Source organism: Sus scrofa, chromosome 17, assembly GCF_054392235.1.
Source record: "Sus scrofa isolate SSC_HxYL_T2T_F1_AM1 chromosome 17, Sscrofa_HxYL_maternal_Yorkshire_Landrace_v2.0, whole genome shotgun sequence".
Classification (NCBI taxonomy): domain Eukaryota; kingdom Metazoa; phylum Chordata; class Mammalia; order Artiodactyla; family Suidae; genus Sus; species Sus scrofa.
The window spans coordinates 16,812,751-16,832,974 of record NC_139399.1 but is presented as its reverse complement, the minus strand read 5'-3'; the positions used below and the strand labels follow the sequence as shown (position 1 = coordinate 16,832,974).

The following is a 20,224-nucleotide window of genomic DNA, read 5'->3' as shown; positions in this document are numbered from 1 at the left end:
TGGATGTAAGGATGGATGGATGGATGGAAGGATGGATGGATGGATGGATGGATGGATGGATGGATGGATGGATGGAAGGATGGATGGATAGATGGATGGATGGATGGATGGATGGAAGGATGGATGGATGGATGGATGGATGGATGGATGGATGGATGGATGGAAGGATGGATGGATAGATGGATGGATGGATGGATGGATGTAAGGATGGATGGATGGATGGATGGATGGATGGATGGATGGAAGGATGGATGGATGGATGGATGGATGGATGGATGGATGGATGGATGTAAGGATGAATGGATGGATGGATGGATGGATGGATGGATGGATGGATGGATGGAAGGGGAAACACCACCTGACTTCCCTGACCCAGCAAGGCAGAAATTACCCACAGAAATCACCAAAATCTAAGGAAAACAATGCACTCTGGTTCCAAACTTCATTTCCATTATTGCAGTTTCATGGCATTCATTCAGGGAACGTAAAATTTTCCTGCCAATATTGTATGTGTGCCTCACACTCTCTTGGGGTGAAGGGGAAGAGAAATGGTTGTGATTCTCTGGGGAATGTGAAGAGAGCTTCAAAACAGCATTTATTTTTATTTTTATTTTTTTGGCTACATGTGTAAGTTCCCAGGCCAGGGATTGAATATGTGCCACAGAAGTGAGCCGAGCCACTGCAGTGACAATGCCAGATCCTTAACCCACTTTGCCACAAGAAAACTTCCCCAAATAGCATTTTTAAAGCATTTCCCTGTCCCAGGAAGTGTCTAAATACTTTTGTTACTGAGTCCAAGCTCCTTCTGCTTGCTGCACAAAGGCCAGTAAATCAGAACATGAGGTGCCAGGGCAAGGAACAATGACTTTGTTCAGAAAGGCAGAAATCCAAGAAGCTGGAGGACTAATGTCCTAGAGAACCATCTTGCTGGGATCTGTGAAACAAAGAGAAGTGAGGAGTGGAAAGGCCATACATTTGTTGCAAATATCTCCTGGTTTTAGCCAGACTCTGGGCCCACTTGGGTTAATTTCTTCTTTCCTGCAGCCTTTCCGAGGTGGGCCAGGTGGTGGATGTTTCCTATGAGCTAAAGACAGGTATTGGAGCTTAAGGCTCAGCATGGGAGGCAAGGTTTTGGAGAAGGGCCAGGGTGCATGCATTAAGCTCTAGGCCCTATCCTTTTAGGGGTGTGAACGTGTAGCAAAAGCAAAAGACTACAAAGGTTAAAGTAAAAGAAACTCGTCCAATATGGAGTCGGATTTGCTCTTCCCTAAGACACCTGGTGCCATTTCTCCTTCATCTTCCCTTCCCTCCTCCTCCCTCCCCCTCCCCCTCTTGACCTGTCTTCATCTTCTTTTTATTCACTTAATGGGGAGGCCACTCCTCGGTCCAGAGTGCACTGATGCTTTTCCATGTTGCTCAGCACAAAAGCCTCAGCCCATACAGTGCCCTACAGGACCCTGCACCCCTGTCGTTGTGCTGTCCCCCAGAAATCTTTGTCCTCTTTCCAGCTTCTCACCCACCTTCCCTCAGCTCCAGGCACACTCACCTCTGTTTCTCCTTGGACACCTCAAAGGACCTCTTCCCGGACAGCCATGTGTCCATTGGCAATTTCCCAGCATGTACAAATTGACATGTCCCCTCAGCCCTCCTAAAGACAGCAACTCTGTATCCCCATCTTGCTGTGTTTTTCTTTGTAATCCCCATTGCCTTCCATTATAGCATGTAATTGACTTATTTCCATCCATCACCAGCTTCTTCTTACTGACACATAAGGCCTGGATTTTCTTTTTTCTTTTTCGGCTGCACCTGGAAGTTCCTGGGCTGGGGATTGAACCCCTGCCTCAACAGTGACCTGAGCCACAGCAGAGACAACGCTGGATCCTTAACTCACTGCACCACAGCAGGAATGCCAAGATACAGGCTGGATTTTTGCCACTTTGATGTTCCTCTGTGCCCCTATGCAAACAACAAGAGTGCCGGGCTCCAAAAGGGCAACTATTAAAATTCCCATTCATATTCATATTCATTAATTACTAAATATTAAAGATTAATAGTAATTAATGGGCTGAGAAATCTGGAACCGCTTTCCCCAAGTCACTTATTTAGTCAATGGCAAGGCTTGAATTCACATCCAGATCTTTGGCCCAAGATTCATGTCCTTTTCACCCCATGGTGATTTCCTTCCTCAAATAGCCAGCAAAATACTTGCCTATATTCAGGGGTTGGCTTCTGCACAGGGGTCCCTGAATTTTGGCCAGGAGAGTTGAGAAAGGCGAGTTTGCAGGCTTACAGGAGTTCACTGCAGGTGCCTCAAGAGATGCTAGAAATTTCCTTCCCAGCACCATGGCTGGATCACAGGCACATGCACACAAACTCTGGGAGAACCGGTGCCACATGCCAGCCAGTCACAGGTTCCATTTTGATCCCAGATGCAGATGTCTAAGTGGAGCTTGCTGTTTATGAGCATAAGCTGCTTTGCTGTTCTGAAATGAGAGTTAATCAAAATATTGCAAATGACGCACCTTGAGAGATGTCACCCTTTCTCATACCTTCATTTCCGTATTTGTTCCACGTGAGGTTGGTGGATGTGTGCGAAATGCTTTAAAAAAAGCTATGCTCCACTCAGACCCGCCCCTGGTGGTGGAATGTGGTGGAGCCTGTTCTGAGGACCTGGCAGAAACAGGGTTAAGCCATCGTTCAGTGCCGCTTTACAAGCGGCACAGAAACTACATTTCTGTAGCCAGGGGTTAGAGCCGAGCGATTCCTGGCAGCTCCCAGGGAGCATTGGAGAGCCTGGCTCCCCTTCTCCCTTCCTTCCCTGCCAGTCATCAAGGAGTCAAGGTCACAGACTGGAAGCCAATAATTATGCTGCCTCAGGAATGGGGCTTCTCCTGGAGGACCAGTGGAATATAATTCATTTCTTCACTCTTTCTTCTCTCGTATTAACAAAGTCAACAAAAAAGGTTTTCTTCCCCACCAGGACTTGCTAGCCCTGGCTGAGAGCAGTCAGCATGAATTTTAATCAGAGAGACTGTTTTTCAGCCCTGAATTTTCCCTAATCAATTTCTTTTTGTCTATTAATTGAAAGCGAATATGTATAGAGTTTGGGAACTGATGGATCTCGATGCCTAGGAGCCCACTGGCTCCCTTCAGTGCCACGCTGACGTGTGTCTCTCTGTAGAGACCAAGCTTATGTAAGAGGCCTGCTAGGTTAGAAGACAGTGTCTTTCTTGTTAAAATGATTCACCCTGTGGTTCTTTAAATGGGTCAGCCAGTGCTGTAAATTAATTCACACAAAAGGACATCACATTTTCTCTTTATTTTTCTTCTGTTAGTAATGAATCTAGATGGGGGTGAGAAGCCCATGAGCTTACCTGGATCTTTCTTTCTTTTTTTTTTTTTTTTTTTTGCCTTTTTGCCATTTCTTGGGCCGCTCCCGCGGCATATGGAGGTTCCCAGGCTAGGGGTCTAATCGGAGCTGTAGCTGCCATCCTACGCCAGAGCCACAGCAACGCAGGATCTGAGCCCTGTCTGTGACCTACACCACAGCCCACGGCAACGCTGGATCGTTAACCCACTGAGCAAGGGCAGGGATTGAACCCGCAACCTCATGGTTCCTCGTCGGATTCATTTCTGCTGCACCACAATGGGAACTCCTGGATCTTTCTTTTTAATGCATCTTGTGGGTGGGGCTTGCTCTGCTTTGTCTGCAGTTACTCTACCCCACTTACCTTTTCCAAGTGTGTGAAGCAGGTACCATGCCCACCTGGGTGACTCTGCATCAGTCCCATGACTTATTGCATGATCAGAAGAGCCCTTGGGTGAAGACATTTGAATAATGACACATAGATCTTTTTTCCTTTTACTTTTTTGGCTAAGATTTAGAGAGGGGGTGCCAGTGTTTCAGAGGATTACTGGAACCAGAATATAACATTCCTTGGTTGATCTTTTTCTACTTAAGTTTTTTTTGTTTGTTTGTTTTTTGGTTTTTGGTTTTTGGGGTTTTTTTTTGCTTTTTTATGGATGCACCTGCAGCATATGGAAGTTCCCAGGCTAGGGGTCGAATCCAAGCTGCAGCTGCTGGCCTATGCCACAGCCACATCAACTCAGGGTCTGAGCTGCGTCTACAACCTACACTACAGCTTGTTGCAACACTGGATCCTTAAGCCACCGAGCAATGCCAGGGATCAAACCCATATCCCCATATATACTAATTGGGTTCCTTACCACCAAGCCACAATGGGAACTCCTCTACTTGATTTTTTTTTTTTTTTTGGCCACACCCATGGCAGGTGGAAGTTCCCAGGCCAGGAATCAAACCCTTGCCACAGCACTGACCTCAGCCACAGCAGTAACAGTGCTGCATCCTTAACCCACTAAACCACCAGGGAACTCCCTCTTGATTCTCTATAACCCTTTTCTCTCCCATTTACTGATTGTGTTAGTTTTCCAAGGCCGTTGTAACAAAGTACCACAAACGGAGTGACTTCAACAACAGAAACTGATAGTCTCAAAATTTTGGAGTCCAGAAGTCTGAGATCAAGGTCTTGGCACCCTCTGAAGTCTCTGGGAAGGATCTGGTCCAGACCTCTCTTATCTTCTGGTAGTTCCTTGGCTTATGGAGGCAGAGCACCAATTTCCACATAGCATACTCCCCATATACATATCTCTGTGTCCAAAATTCCCCTTTTTATGAGAATGCTGGTCATACTGGACTTGAGGCCCACCCCACTGTAGAATTACCTCATCTTAACTAATTACATCTTCAGGGACTATTTCCCAGTGAGGTCATTCGAGCTTAGAACCCCAACATATGGATTGTGAGGGGAGAAGGTGGGGGGCAGTTTATAATACTGGCCGTTAGTTGTCAATTATTGCCTAAAAAATTACCCTAACCTCAGTCAGTGCCTTAATACAACATTTATTATCCCACAGTTCCTATGGGTCAAGAATCCAAGCATGAGAGTTCCTGTTGTGGCTCAGTGGGTTAAGAACTCAACCTAGTGTCCATGCAGATGTGTATTTGATCCCTGGCCTTGCTGGGTGGTTTAAGGATCCAGCGTTGCCACGAGCTGTGACATAGATCATAGATTTCAGCTTGGATCTGGCATTGCTGTGGCTGTGGTATAGGACTATAGCTGCAGCTCCGATTCTACCCCTAGCCTGGGAACTTCCGTGCCACAGGTGTGATCCTAAAAGGAAAAAAAAAAAAAAAAAAAAAGAATCAAAGCATGGTTTCATTGGATTCTCTGCCTTTGCATTTCTCCAAAGGTTTCCGTCAAGGCTGCATTAGGGGTGAAGTTACTTCCCATTGCCCTTAAGTGGTTGTTGGCAGGATCCAATTGCTTGTTGAAACAAGGGTCTCCATTTCTCACCGAATATTGACCAGAGGCATTTCTGGGCCTGGCTAGCTTACAGTCATCTGAACTAGAAAGCAAGAGAGTGAGAGAGTGTGAAACAGGATGGAAATTACAGTCCTTTATGAACTAACTATGAAACTTCAAGGACCCTTCAAGGAGACAGAACTTGAAGCCTCTGGCCAAGACAAGAATGACCAGACTCTTATCATCGCCCCACCCAACTCATTGTAATGCCCCTTCCCCACTTTGAGCAACCTGGCCTGCCCCTACTAGGACAGGTATGTGACCCACTCCTCCCCCAACCCCTATAGGGGCCTTATGTGCCCCCAACCAACCATTCAGTCAGCAGGTCAGCAGGTGTATCATGAGACTGCTCCTTTCTTCCTGGGCTATAAAAACAGACAGGACCATGGGCCCAGGGTTGGTTGGCTCTTGCTGATCATCAAGAAGTTATTTCACTGCACTAGCAGCATCTTTCATCTCAATGAACTCTTCTTTCTCTTCACCTCTCTTTGAGGCCAGAAATTCTTCTTCCAACCCACATGCATGGACCACAACACTAATCTTGTCATAATACCATCCATATTCTGTTGGTTAGAAACAAGGCAGTAAACTGGACTACACTCAAGACAGGGCATCACATCACAGGAGATGTCTTATTACCAGAATACAGGGATTTTTGGAAGCTATGTCAGTATCCAATTAAGATGGTCTGCCCTCTGAGCCACCCTCCTTTTTCATGAAAGCTAGTACACACTTGGGAGTTCCAATTGTGGTGTAGTGGAAATGAATCTGACTAGGATGCATGAGGATGCAGGTTTGATCCCTGGCCTAGTTCGGTGGGTTAAGGATCCAGCATTGCTGTGAACTGTGGTGCAGGTTGCAGATGAAGCTCAGATCCTGTGTGGGCTGTGGCCGTGGCTGGCAGCTGCAGTTTGGATTTGACCCCTAGCCTGGGAATGTCCACATGTCATAGGTGCAGCCCCAAAAAGAAAAGAAAAGAAAACAAAACAAAACTAGTACACACTCTTTCCCCCCTCCCCGGTAGTTTGCTTGGTGTGCTTTTTATAGAATTTTGCTGGCCTCTTCTCATTTTGTACTGTGTCTTCTCTTTTTAGTCACTGTGTTCCTGCTTATATCATTCTCAAAAACTCTGTGGGATTTCTATGAATCTTATAGGGGTTCATTTGATGAGGAAAAATGTCACGCCCCCAAATCTCTTTGAGAAAATCTATCTCTAGCTTTGGGTTTTGTTGAGAAGATGAAGAATTGATGCCTTGTTCCATTGAGACAACGTGTAAGGTGCACCCTCCCTCTCTTCACAGGCTGCTGTGCGGGACCCAGTAAACGGTCCACCCTTTCCTTGTTTTGGACTCTGAACCTAATCTCATTCAGCTCTGTCTCTAGACCATATTTTTTATGACATTTCTTGGAAGCCATTTTTTTGGCTGTGCCTCCGACATACAGAATTTCTCAGTCCAATGATTGAAACTGTGCCACCACAGTGACCTGAGTCCTTAACTGCTAGACCACCAAAGAACTCCACCATTTCTTAATTTTAGCAAATTTTCCTGCCCAGAGGCTGAGAATTTTCAAAATCATCAAGTCTTGCTTCCTTTTTGTTTAACATTTCTTCCTTCAACTTCTTACTCTTCCCATTTAGTAGAAGCAGCAAGGTGAAGCTGGATAACACCTTCAACACTGCTTGAAAATCTCCTCCTGGCGTCTCTTTGTGGCTCAGTGGGTTAAGGATCTGGCATTGTCACTGCTATGCCTCAGGCCACTACTGAGGAGTGGATTTGATCCCTTGCTTGGCATAACGGGGTTAAGGATCTGACATTGCTGCAGCTGTGGTGTAGATTTCATTTGCAGCTCAGATTTGATCCCTGGACTGGGAACTTCTGCATGCCTCAGGCAAGGGAGGCCAAAAAAAAAAAAAAAAAAAAAAAAAAAAATGTATAAAATAGTCTTTAAGGAACAGTAAAGTCATTATTATGTAAAACTATAATTCTAATGATTTACATTTGAATAGATTTCCCCACTAATTTTACCATTTACAAAGGGTTTTCATTAACCTGCTTATTCCTCACAAACCCTCTGTGCAGCAGATGTCTTTTCTTCAATTTAGAGCTTAAAGAACTGAGGTTCAGAGAGATCAAGTCGCTTTCTCTCAGTTACATGATTTAGATGATGATGTCAAGTGATGCCAGAATTTCCGACTCCACACCAGTGTAACCTGCTCGGCATGGAAGACATTCTCCAGGGGTTATATGGAGGGTAGGGTTGTTGGGAGTGGGAATCAGGGTGGATATTTTTATGAGGATGGTGTCTAGAGTGGCTGAATGGTCTTCACATCACTGAGTTTGCCTGCTATAGACATTGTAAACACTACTGCCCCCTCTTTGTAGTGTGTGTTTTCTTTTGTTTCTGTCCAGACCTGGCTGCCTTGGCAGATGCCACACCAGACAAGGGCCCCAGAGGCTCTCTGTGAGCACACACTGGCTTGCTTGGTCCTCCTCCTTGGCCTATCAGCACATTTATAGGATAGAGTTGGGGTCTGTTTGCAAAATGTACTGACAGCCTTCAGCCGTGAATTTGGACATCTGCTGAAAAGTGTGACTGTGTTTGTAGCTGGTGGCTGATTAGCAAATAAACTCTGAGTTTGAAGGAAAAAATACATTAAAAAGGAAAGGGAAAAGTTAGTTTAGAATCCTATCTCTGGATTTGTCATTTTGGAGCTTGTGGTAATACAGATGGAGCTGACAGAAAACTGCTGACTTTGGAACTGAATGACTTAAAGGGTTGAGTCTATCTGTACTGCAGTGACCTTAGCCCAGCCACAGGATTCCAGCAAGATGAAGGTCAAAGAGCCTGGAGAATAAGTCTGTCCATCTCTTCACTGAATAGTTGAAAAAAGTGAGACTTGAGGAGATAAAACTGCACGGGTTCCATCACAAAACGTTTTGATGTTTTGATAATAATATTAGAAATGTCAAATAATCAGTTATAAAAATTGCATTATTGTGTTGGTTCAGTGGGTGGCTTGGGTCCCAGGGTCCCCTGTGGCCCCTCCATGGCCCATGCCTTGGTACAGACCCCCATGTTGCCTCTATCAGCCCCCAACCATCCTTTCCTGTTGTGGGTCAGTAGGTTAAGAGCCTGATGGAGTCTCCATGAGGATTTGGGTTTGATTCCTGGCCTCGCTCAGTGGGTTGAGGATCCAGCGTTGCTGTGAGCTGTGGTGTAGTTTGAAGATGAAGCTCAGATCCCATGCTGTGGTGGCTGTGGTGTCGGCCAGCAGCTGCAGCTCTGAATCACCCCCTAGCCTGGGAACTTCCATGTGCCACAGTGGATGCTGAGCCACAACAAGATCTCCTGGTGTTGGAGTTTAAAACCAAGTTTTCTAACTTTAAATCAGCAGTCCTTTGAATCTATAAGAAGAGTCGTGGCAGAAGATAAGAAGAGAGATAGGCCTTGAATTAATTATATTCCTTATCTGAAAATGCAGGTTGGAAATGGACTTGGCCAGGATAGGACAGGAGATGGAGAATGTGGGAATCTGAGAGTTAGGCTTCTTCCCAAGAGACAGTCTTATCCCCTCCCTGGATTTCTTCATGTGTTTATTTGGAGAAGCTCAGGCATCAGTAAGGCCTGGGTCAGGCCTTATCCCAGGCAGTGAAACTGTAGAAATAGGCAAAGTCCCAGGCTTCTTCGCAGGGATCAGATAGTAAACAAAAGACGGCAGTACCATGTGCTTAGAAAAACAATAGAGGGGAGTTCTCCTTGTGGCTCAGGGGGTTTCAAACCTGACTAGTATCCATAAGGATGCAGGTTCAATCCTTGGCATTGCTCACTGGGTTAGGATCCAGTATTGCTGCAAGCTTGGGCCTAAGTTGCAGATGGGACTTGGTTCCTGAGTTGCTGCGGCTGTGGCATAGGTTGGCAGCTGCAGCTCCAATTCAACCTCTAGCCAGGGAAATTCTATATGCTGCAAGTGGGGCCATAAAAAGGAATAAAAAAAAAAAAAGTAGAGGAAAAGCATTGAAGATGGGCACCTAACTGGGCCAGGTTTCAGGGGAGAGGGAAGCGGGAAAGAAGCAGCACAAGGAAGGGCTCCATGCTGTTCGGTTTAAAAGTATTCATTTCTAAAGGAAGCATAAGGAATATAACTTTTTTCTTAGGTGTATAAGATGCTCACATCATTATGTGTGTCTCTGGAGAGGGAACCAGGATCCTGCCCCAAGGCTGTACTATTGTTTCTTGATTGTTTCTCCCTTGTCTCTGCATCCCCTTCCTTCCCTGATCAGCAGCTGTCTGAACCTGCTCCTTGGAACTCAGGAAGGTCAGAGAGGCTGAATGAGGCCTATTTCCTAAAAACCAGACATGGGGGACACAGAAAGGCTTTTGTGCCCAGGAAACCCACAGGCCCTGCTTGGTCACCTGTATGCATTTGCCTCGGCTGTGGCTAGAACCCCAAATAAGGGGGTGTGGGTTACGAGGGTACAGACCCTGGCAATGCTGAGGGTATGTGGGTGTGCCTGGGCTCCATGGAGTTTCTCCTCTAAACAACCAGAACTTTGGATTTCCTTTTGGTCCCTTCTGTCTCAAACGTTCTATGATTTTGTGATTTTATGAAAAATATGTCACAAAGCAAATGAATAGTGTAAACAAGATTATAAAGAGTATATTTGCCTTCTTAAGGGAATAAATTGTTCTCAAACACATCAGGAGCATTCATTTGCATATAAACAATGCAAATTCTATATAAGCCGAGGAGGCTTGTTTTCCTAGGTGTTTGGCTAAGTTAATCACAGATCGGTCCTGCCAATTTTGCTACTCTAGGTATATTAGGAAGTGGTAGGGCTGCATTCATTTTAAATATTCTGTAATATGAATACTCACTATTTCTTGAATGTTCAGAATAGCTGACTTTTCTCTGAATTAGCCTGAATTTTCTTAAAGTATTTCTGTATTTCGTGGGTTATATATAAATGGGATTTGCTTTTCCAAGACAGTTAGAAGTCCATCTTGTATAGCCCATCCAGTTACAGTCATCTTGGGTTGGCTTAGGACAACCCAACCAAGTTCACACAACCTGTTGAGATCCAAAGCCCTGTCTGTGCTTTTAACGCCCAGTGTCTCGTGGTCTTTCTGCCTCTTTCTCCCCCTATAACTTTGAGTGCCCTCCATGTCAATCAGACTAAAGAATTCACACTTTGCAAGTATTTTATTTGTTTAGACAGCTGCTGAAGGTTTGGACATCATGGAGACAGCGTCATGCACAAAACAAAGTTAGTTCCACTCTCTCGCTGCCTCATCCCCTTCCCCCTTTCTTCCACATTCTCTTTCTCTTCTCCCCTTTCTTCCCCACTGTGGGACTTCAAGGCTTCTCCAGGGAAATGAAACTCAAAAAGCCTCTGGCTGAGATAAGACGCCCCAGACCCTTATCAGCCCACCTGTCTCACCATAGTTGTTACAATGCTCGTAAGGACCTCCCCACCCCAGCAACTTGGCCTACTCCTTCCTGCCCCCTACTAGGAAAGGTATGTAGCCCACTTCTCACCTCCTCCCCTTGATCAAACTGGCCCTACTCCTTCCTGCCCCCTGACTAGAAAAGCTACATAGCCCACTCCTTACCCTGTCCCTTTAGGGGCAACATATGCCCCCAACCGACCAGCAAGTGTATCCAAAGACCCCATTCTTCCCCAACCAACCAAGAAGTGTATCAGAAGACCCCATTCTTCTCCCAACCAATCAGCAGGTCAACAGATGTATGGCAAGTCCACTCCTCGCACTCCTTTGACTTTGGGCTATAAATATAGACACGACCGTGTGCCCAGAGTCGGTGTTCCCTGATTATCAGGAAGTTGGCCCACTGTGTAAATAGCGTCTCTCGCCTCAGTAAACTTGTCTTTTCTACGCCTTGGTTTAAATCCGGAAAATTCGTTTTCCACTCACGTGCAAAGACCACAACACCCATCCCTCCTTCATCCCCCTGCCATTCCCTTTCTCAGAAGCAAAACATGTTGCACCCCTTGTCTGAAGGGTAGAAGTTTACCCATCACTTCTGGTAGCTTTGACATTTTCTCGAGGTTTTGTTCTCTGCTCCTAAGAAGTGACTGTTCAACAGATTCCAGATACATTTGTTGTTTTGTTACATTTTGTCAGGATTATTTTCTGAAAGGCTATGTGGAGGAAGCAGGCTTCTATTCTGTGGGATGAGAGCGGCTGGGGAGCAGGGGGTGAGTTCTCAGGCAGAAAAAAAAACTGTGTAGACTGTAGAAGCACGTGGGAGTGTGGCAGAGTTGGAAACCGCCAGTGGTTCTCTGTGATCGGAGTGGAGAGTGGTTATAGGGACAACGGACCAGAAGATGCAACTGGAGAAGGCAGCAGTCACATGGCAGAGGACCGTAGTGGGATTGCGTTTTCTCCAGTATGTGAGGGGACCCTGTGGAGTCAGCAGGACACCAGCACGAGGAAGCAGTAGAGCTGATTGCAAAGCTGCCAGGTCGAAGCCTGTGCAATGTCATGGTCCATGGACAAGGTATGCAGAGAAAACACATGTTGGAGAGCGAAACAGGAAGCCAATGAGATTTGTAGTTGATTTGTTATGGGGTAAGGGAAAGAAATGAGTCAGGGAAAACACTGAATTTCTTTCTTTCTTTTTCTTTTTGGCTTTTTAGGTCCACACCCATGGCATGGAAGTTCCCAGGCTAAAGGTCACATCAAATGCCAGATCCCAGCCACATTGCAACCTACGCTGTAGCTCATGGCAATGCCAGATCCTTAACCCACTGAGCCAGGCCAGGGATCAGACCTGCATCCTCATGGATAATAGTTGGGTCCTTAACCCACTGAACCATAACAAGAACTCCAAAACACTGAATTTATGCCCTGGATTCTTACTTTCCAAGTTAGAGAATGTAGGGAAAGAAGTAAAGAGTGGGAGATGTTCAGTTTTGGAAATGTAGCTTAATGTGGTTTATCATTGGACTATCCTAATAAATTGGACGGAGATGAAAAGCCCTTGGATGTCCCTCATGGCACATCGATCCCTCAGGCAGCAGGTGGAATAAGTCAGAGTCATGACTGTCCAGAAACACACTCATGGAAAATTCTGGAACATAACTTCTCCTCATCTGACAATACCTGGTCCTATCATTTCATATAAGCCATGGCTCACGATTTCATGTTTCAAGTCACTGTCAACCGCTGCCTGGCTGTCAGACACTGAGCTTGATGGTGGCTTGAGAAGGCTTTGCTTTGCTTTTTAGTGATTTTTCGAACAGTGTAGAGTCAGCCTGGGACAAAGGAGTCATTACATTTTTCTCTAGTCACCCCGTGAGAACGCTTTCTCTACTCCCTCCCCTCACCTTGATAAGATCTCAGAAGACAGCGTACATTTCAGGTGCTTTTCAACAGAGAACAGTTTAACTTCTGTATTCAAGGCACCTTGTCAGGTATTAAGAAGTCCTTATCAGATGACATAAGACTTCTACCTCGGAATCCGTCCCAAGCATCCTTGCTCTCTGGATCTGCTGGGTCAGATCTGTGAAAGGGGTGATGGGTGGAAAGAAAAGCCTTTCTCAGGAACTAGTCCTGCACATGTGATCCTTTTCTGAAGGGGGCCTCGGAAGACTGGACCTGCTTGCAAAACTATCATGTCCCTCCTGAGGCAGGAGTTCCGACAGGGGCTCAGAGAAGGTAGATGGGGGTCCCATGGTTCCCTGCTGTGGAAAATTCTCTTCCGGAAAGTTGGAGGTACCTGTCCCGAATTATTCCAAGCTTTCCTTTTTTCTTTTTTTCTCTTGGGCCATGGCCGCAGCATGTTCCCAGGCCAGGGATGGAACTCACACCAGAGCAGCAACAATGCCAGATTCTTAATCTGCCGAGCCACCAGGAAACTCCTCTTCTCAGCTTTTCTACCTGCATTCTAAGACCCCTAGAGAAAATTCCCAAAATAACCTTTAGCTACAGGTTTGCTTTTTGTTTTAATTCGGTGGTGAAACGAAGACCACCTTGCTATCATTTTTACCCTGATAAATGTTGAAAATAAAGTAAGCCCTGTGAGTATGACTGATACAAATACTATGCAATTGAAATTGTCTCTTCAAATTGCATCACACTTAAAAAACAAAGATCATCCCTCCTTGCAAGTGGAAACTATGTAATGAATTCTCTTTCCTGATGCCTTTCTTCAATTCTCTATTTAAAGACATTTCTGAAAATACATGAATTATGCAGCTTATCTCTCAGATGAAAAAGAATTTTCTTTTCGGATTGGATGGCTGCGTATTTATTAATAGCAGTAAAATTTTCCGTGTTCTTTGGGATCGAAATGGGATGCAGACTAAAATACAAAGGAGCCTCTCCAGCAATAATAACAGTAACAGATGAATAATTATAAAAGCTGTATGGAATTGAAAGGCATTTTAATTTGTCATTACTTTTATGTATTTAGCAAGGATCTGAATAATTATTCTGCGTATAAAATTATTCTGAGTATAAAAAAGAAGAGCATAATATTTTTCCTCATTATGGGATTAAGTTTTAATATACCACTTTTACTATAAGTTAAAAAAAAAAGACCAAAAACTCTCTTGTGGTTTTTTCTAATGATATAATCATGATTGACGTCTGCTGAACTGGAAATACGTTTGGTTTTCTTCCTATTACGTGGAGATACTGCACTTCAGTTTTAATTTGAAAAGCGTTCCTCTTTGCAGTTTCTAAAAATGAGATCGCACTCATTTGCTTTGTGACAACTTCCAACCTTGATGTCACATTAATTCATGAAAATGACAAGGACTGTACAGTTTCCTTAGGTCATGACCGGATGGTAGCAGCAACTGAGTGTGCAATTCTAAAGCAGGATTTTTTCTTTTTATCACAATTATTAAAAAGCATCTGGAGTTACTGGGGTCATTCCAAGGTGCAATTTCAAATCTATTTTTAACCCCCCAAAATGCACATAGTCTCCATTTTCTTTTGATCTGCCTTATCCCAAGGGCGTTCAAATCTTTTTTAAATCCTAAGACTATTCCATTGACAGCACTTTTTTTTTTTTTTTTTTTGAAAATAAAATTTCAAGATCAGCTGTGTGCTTCTAGGTGAGTGTTAGAATTTTCCTTTGCAGCCTGTGACTTTTTAGCTGCCCGATTTTTCCACTAAGGTATCTCCATCTCAGGGTTCAGGGATAGAAAGATCTTGTGAGGATTCTGATCTGCTCCAGCATTTTGCCACCCACCCCTCTTAAAATAGAGCAGTAGGGTTAATAGGCAATTATTCGAAGATGCTTTTTGAAGCGTTCCCATCCTGGCTCAGCAGAAACGAATCTGACGAGCATCCGTGAGGATGAAGGGTTGATCCCTGGCCTCACTCAGTGGGTTAAGGATCTGGCGTTGCTGTGGCTGTGGCATAGGCCAGTGGCTACAGCTCTGATTTGACCCCTAGCCTGGGAACCTCCATATGCCGTGGGTGCAGCCCTAAAAAGCAAAAAAAACAAGAACAAACAAACAAAAAACCCAAGATGCCCTTTTGGCAGCTTCAAGGCAGCCAGAGGCTACCTACTAGGTGCGAGAAAAACCCCCTTTACATAATACCAACAAGCTCTTTTGCCTTCTGATTCTGATCTTTCCCAGGGTTCAGCGCTCATCCCTTCAGAGCTGATGACCTGTGCTATTCAATTAGCCAGTTTAGGCCTCAATGGTCTCATCTTTAAAATGGGGGGAGAAATATCATCCATATTAAAGGTGTTTGAGGGGATGCAATTATGACAGAAAATAAAAATTTTATTTTTATTTTCATGACACCTAGTAGGCATGAAATACATGACACTATGTTCTTACCATGAAGAAAAATACAACTGAAAATTCATTAATATTGTGGAGTGCCCGTTGTGGCTCAGTGGAAATGAATCTGACTAGCATCCATGAGGATGAAGTTTTGATCCCTGGCCTCGATCAATGCGTTAAGGATCTGGTGTTGCTGTGAGCCGTGGTATAGGTTGAAGACACAGCTTGGATCCCACCTTACTGGGGCTGTGGTGTAGACCAGCAGCTACAGCTCTGATTCGACCTCCATATGCAGCTAGTGCGACCTTAAAAAAACAAAACAAAACAAAACAAAAACCACAAAAGAGTTCATTAATGTTAGGTATCTATTTGATTTAAATCAATGCTTTTTTTTTTGGTCTTTTTAGGGCTGCACCCGAGGCATATGGAAGTTCCCAGGCTAGGGGTCCAGTCAGAGCTACAGCTGCTGGCCTACACCACAGCCACAGCAATGCAAGATCCTAGCTGCATCTGTGATGTACACCACATGTCACGGCAACACCAGATCCTTAACCTACTGAGCAAGTCCAGGGATCAAACCTATAACCTCATGGTTACTAATCGGATTAGATTCTACTGCACCACAAGGGGAACTCCTCCATGCTCTTTTTTTTTTTTTTTTTTTTTTTTTTTTTGGTCTTTTTAGGGCCACACCTGAGGCATATGGAAGTTCCTAAGCTAGGGGTTGAATCCAAGCTGCAGCTGCCCAGCCTACGCCACAGCCACGGCAACAGGGAATTCAAGAAGTGCCTGCAACCTATACTACAGCTCATGGCAACACCAGATCTTTAACCCACTGAGCTGGGCCAGGGATCTAACCAGTGTCCTCATGGATACTAGTTGGGTTCATTACTGCTGAGCCATAATGGGAACTCCTAAATCAGCACTTTTTGAGAGTGAAAGCAGAAACATTTTTTTCCTATTTATCTAACTGAAAATTCCGAGTGACTTGAGAATGAGGGTTTATAATTCTTTGAAATCCAAATGCTATCATGTAGTTCTTCCCTCCCCAAAAAAGGGTTCTGCAAATACCCTGAAACTTAAAAGTGGGTATTTGCAATACACCATACATACAATTCAATGTATTATTTTCATTTTAAAGAACTCTCCGAATGAATTTAGTGTCTGGATTGCCAGTGGAGAGAGATATATTTTCTTCTGCATCCATGAAGGTGACCTTTGTTATTGAATTATTATATATGTAGTTTATTTAGAACTTAAAAGAGTCATCATAGAAATTCAGCTTTATTTAAATATGATGGCTAAAGTGGTGTGGGGGATGGGAAGAACTTGAGAGAGAAGCGGGGGAGAGATTGGAATATATAATTATGAAAGAAGGTAAGACTGTGTTTCCTTCTGTCTTATAGCCTGAAGAATAAGTAGTGAAAACATCAATCAAGAGCTGAGAAAAAAAAAGGGGGGATTTCTCTGCTGTGGAGAATTGCTTACCAACCACCACAGGAAGCGTCTTTCTTGAACAACGAACATTTCTTAAGAGGATTCACAGAATCACATATAACTAATCTTAGTTTTGGAGAGTGAATGAGGTTTTTTTTTTTTTTTTTGTGGTAAGTTCTAATAGTTGGATGGATTTTTAAAATTCTTTCCTGATAATATATTTAGCACATGCTCTAAATTATAATCCTATAGCCAACCACGGGAACATCATTTCAACTTAAAGACAGTGGGGAAAAAGAATCTGAATTTCCAATTTGTTCTCAGATTTCTTCAACGTAGAATTATTCTGTTCAATCTTTGCTGATTGAGAGGTAAACCACTTCGATCAAGACATAAACTTTCTCTTTTCATCGTGTTGCCTGTGATCAGTGGCAACGTGCACAGAACCTGACGAATCACTATTCGAAGAAGATATATAATGGACACAAATTCTCATTTCACCTTCAAAAGTATAAGCCAGCTTTGCCATCTGAACAACAGGATTGACGAGGGTAAATAAAGAAGGAAACTTCATCCTTTTTTTTTTTTTTCCCCTTCCTGATCATTCAGAGAACAATTTCTCAAGGTTAAGCCAAGTCCTCTTTGCAAGCTGCCAAAATAATAGCTTAGGAAAAGAATTAGTCTGCCTGCATGATGATCCTCTTCGGCAAAAACGTCTTGACAGCAGTTGACCTTGATGAAACGTTGTCCTAAAGGTATTCCAAAGAAGAATGATCCACCCCAGAATGAGAGGGAAACCGGTGAAGGTTTTATTTTTTTTAGGAAGTAGGCCTGCACCGTGGGCTTTCATGCGGGGTGCTGATGATGTGGAAAGAAGTGAGTGAATTCGGAAGAGATGATGACATTGGGTATTGAGGTCACCTATTCCTCGGTTTCCCACCGAAGTCTTCTTGCTGAGCTAAGATTCGACCACTTGGGAGCAAGTGTCACCAGCCACTACGGCAGACCGCAAAACCCTTACTCTCTGATGGTGAATGTCTCTCAGTGTAAATCTCCGCCTCGTAAAGTTTTTTGTCTAGGTTGAATTCTTCTCCAGGGTGCCTGGATTTGGTGACCTGCAGGCTGGCTGCAAAGCCAGCTGGGCATTTAGCTTCTATTCTGGATATTTCTTAGGGCTCAGGGTGGGGTTGCCTTTTGCACATGGTGACCACAGATGATTGATCTCCTGGCGGCAGGATTTTCTAGATGTCTATTATTTTTCCACAGAGAGCTGAGGTGGCTACAATTCAGTTGAGCAGTAAATGAAATGACTCAGGCATGCGCAGTGTTGTGATGGGGGTGCTTAAAATTTGGCCCCGTTCCCTCCTGAAGGGTCTGCTCAGAAGGGACTGGGATTGTCAGTTTCTGTGCCTGCAGCAAGGAGCCGCCCCAGCAGCCACAGCAGCCACATGGGAAGGAAGGAGGGTTTGACGGGAAGCAATCTATTTTTCTGTTTTGGAAAGCACACAACAGAGCTACAGACCTCCAATGTTGACTTTTTTTCGAATGTGTAAAGTAAGGCTTTATTTGTCAATTCTGCTGTAAAATAAGCCTGTCCAAGTTAAAAAAAAAAAAAAAAAAAAAAAAAAAGAGAGAGAAAGAAAGAAAAAGTCTTTGTTTCTGTTTGTTTCGTGAATGAACTCATATCTTTAAGCGTTTTTTTTTTTATTAATAACCTAATATAGACAAGCCTGTGAATGTAGATTTCCTTTGCTTTTCAGAGAGGCTGTGCCAAACCTCTAATAGATAAGCTTCCTGGTATAATAATCAGATTATTTCCAGAATTCCTCCTCTAAATACCAGCATTCTTTAGCAGCCTGTCCAATCAAAGCAAATACCCTGAGGTGTGTTGTTTGTTTATAAATTTCTCTGCAGATAAAGGAAATTGCCATTCCAGTGGCCATGGAGGTGACATATTTTACCTAAAACGAGAAGAGCCTATGAAAGTTATTTGTATTTGGGGAGAGTCGTGAATGGAAGCATCTCTGCTGAGGAACTGGTGGTTTATTGTTTCTGTCCCTTTGGAGTGGGGGGTATTGTAATAGTTGTTTAATTAATTCGTCTTACCTTCCATCTTCATTATGAATGATTTGGGTGAGCTAAGAAGGGAAATCTTTTCAAATGGTCCAGTTAATTCTGGTGGAAAGGAAGAGGCTCCCGCAGCCCTGGCCCTTGTGAAGGCTCTGGAAGGACCACCCCATGAGGACAGAGGTTCTGGGAGAGACAAGATTGCAACCAGGAATTTCCTGTAAAATCTTAGTTCATGGGAGCGAGGGGATTAAATATTGATCTCCAAATGATCAATATTTAAATTACTGCACGGTTTCAGAGTATTCTTATAATGTCAGCTAAACTAACCATCTACCACTGATTTGAAGTTTCACTCCCAAAAGGGAAAAAATGATTCGGAGTTAACACACCAGACTAATGATGTTCTTCTATGAGAGTAACATTTTTTGCGTTGAAAAAGATAGTTGCTAAGTGGTTGAAATCATCTATATCTTCTCTTTGAGATAAAAGCTGTGCTGGTCATGCAATTTACTTGGTTTGCAAAGAGTTTTTCTGCTTTAAGTACAGAGGTATGCTCCAGGCTGGCACCAGGGTCATGGCCACAGATGCCAAGGGACTGCGACCCAAGTTAATGAGCTTTTGTTAGGCATAGTCTCCGCAGCCCAGCACTCTCATAAATATGATAAAAGTAGTAATAAAACTCATCTGAATTTGGTTGCCTACAAAGACCAATAGGATTTAGTTTTCATTTGCCTTTTAGATGACACATAAACATACATGGGAATTGAAGGAGCCTTTATACCTTTCTATTTATTTTTTTATTTGTTTATTTTTACGGCCTCACCTGAGGCATATGGAAGTTTCTAGGCTAGGGGTTGAATCAGAGCTGCAGCGGCTGGCCTACACCACAGCCATGGCAACACCAGATCCGAGCTACGTCTGTGACCTACGCAGCAACTTCTGGCAACGCCAGGTCCTTAATGCACTAAGCGAAGCCAGGGATTGAACCTGGAACCTCATGGATACTAGTTGGGTTCTTAACCTGCTGAGCCACAGTGGGAACTCCTGTACCTTTCTATTGAGGTGAGTTTATTAGACCACTCAGATCAGGAGAGGAAAATATGAGATAGATGAAAAATGCTGATACTCACATTGGGAAATTTGAGCCCTGGAGTGAGTGAGGGCAGATCATGGATCTCTTCCAAAGCTGATTTTTTGAATGAGGAGTTTCTGACAGAATTGATTTTTGTTCTTTTGTGACCAGAATGAGAAGGGGGCTAATCAGCAGATTATTGTGGGGACAGACTTTTTTCTTTCGCTGTTTCTTACCTAATTCATTCATACTAAAGCCATGCTATCCTACTGTATAGCACAGGGAACTACATCTAATCTCCTGGGACAGAATATGATGGAAGATAATATGAGAAAAGAATGTGTGTGTATATATATACACACACACACACATATATATATGTATGACAGGTCACTTTGCTGTACAGCAGAAATTGACAGAACACTGTAAATCAACTATACTTTAATAAAAAAAAATTTTTTTAAAGAATTAGGTGAACGCTTCAAAAAGTA

General features: G+C 43.7%; 1 protein-coding gene across 2 annotated transcripts in view; it reads left to right on the top strand.

Annotated features, from left to right (window-relative positions):
* The window catches only part of ZMAT4 (zinc finger matrin-type 4), a 405,890-nt gene extending 386,524 nt beyond the window's left edge, over window positions 1-19,366 (top strand). For both annotated transcript variants that reach the window (XM_085004263.1, XM_021077599.2), the window contains one exon: window positions 16,561-19,366. In XM_085004263.1, the coding sequence (XP_084860389.1) occupies window positions 16,561-16,576 (16 nt within the window). In that variant the 3' untranslated portion in view covers window positions 16,577-19,366. The remainder of the gene's footprint in view (window positions 1-16,560) is intronic.
* Window positions 19,367-20,224: the final 858 nt, after the last annotated feature.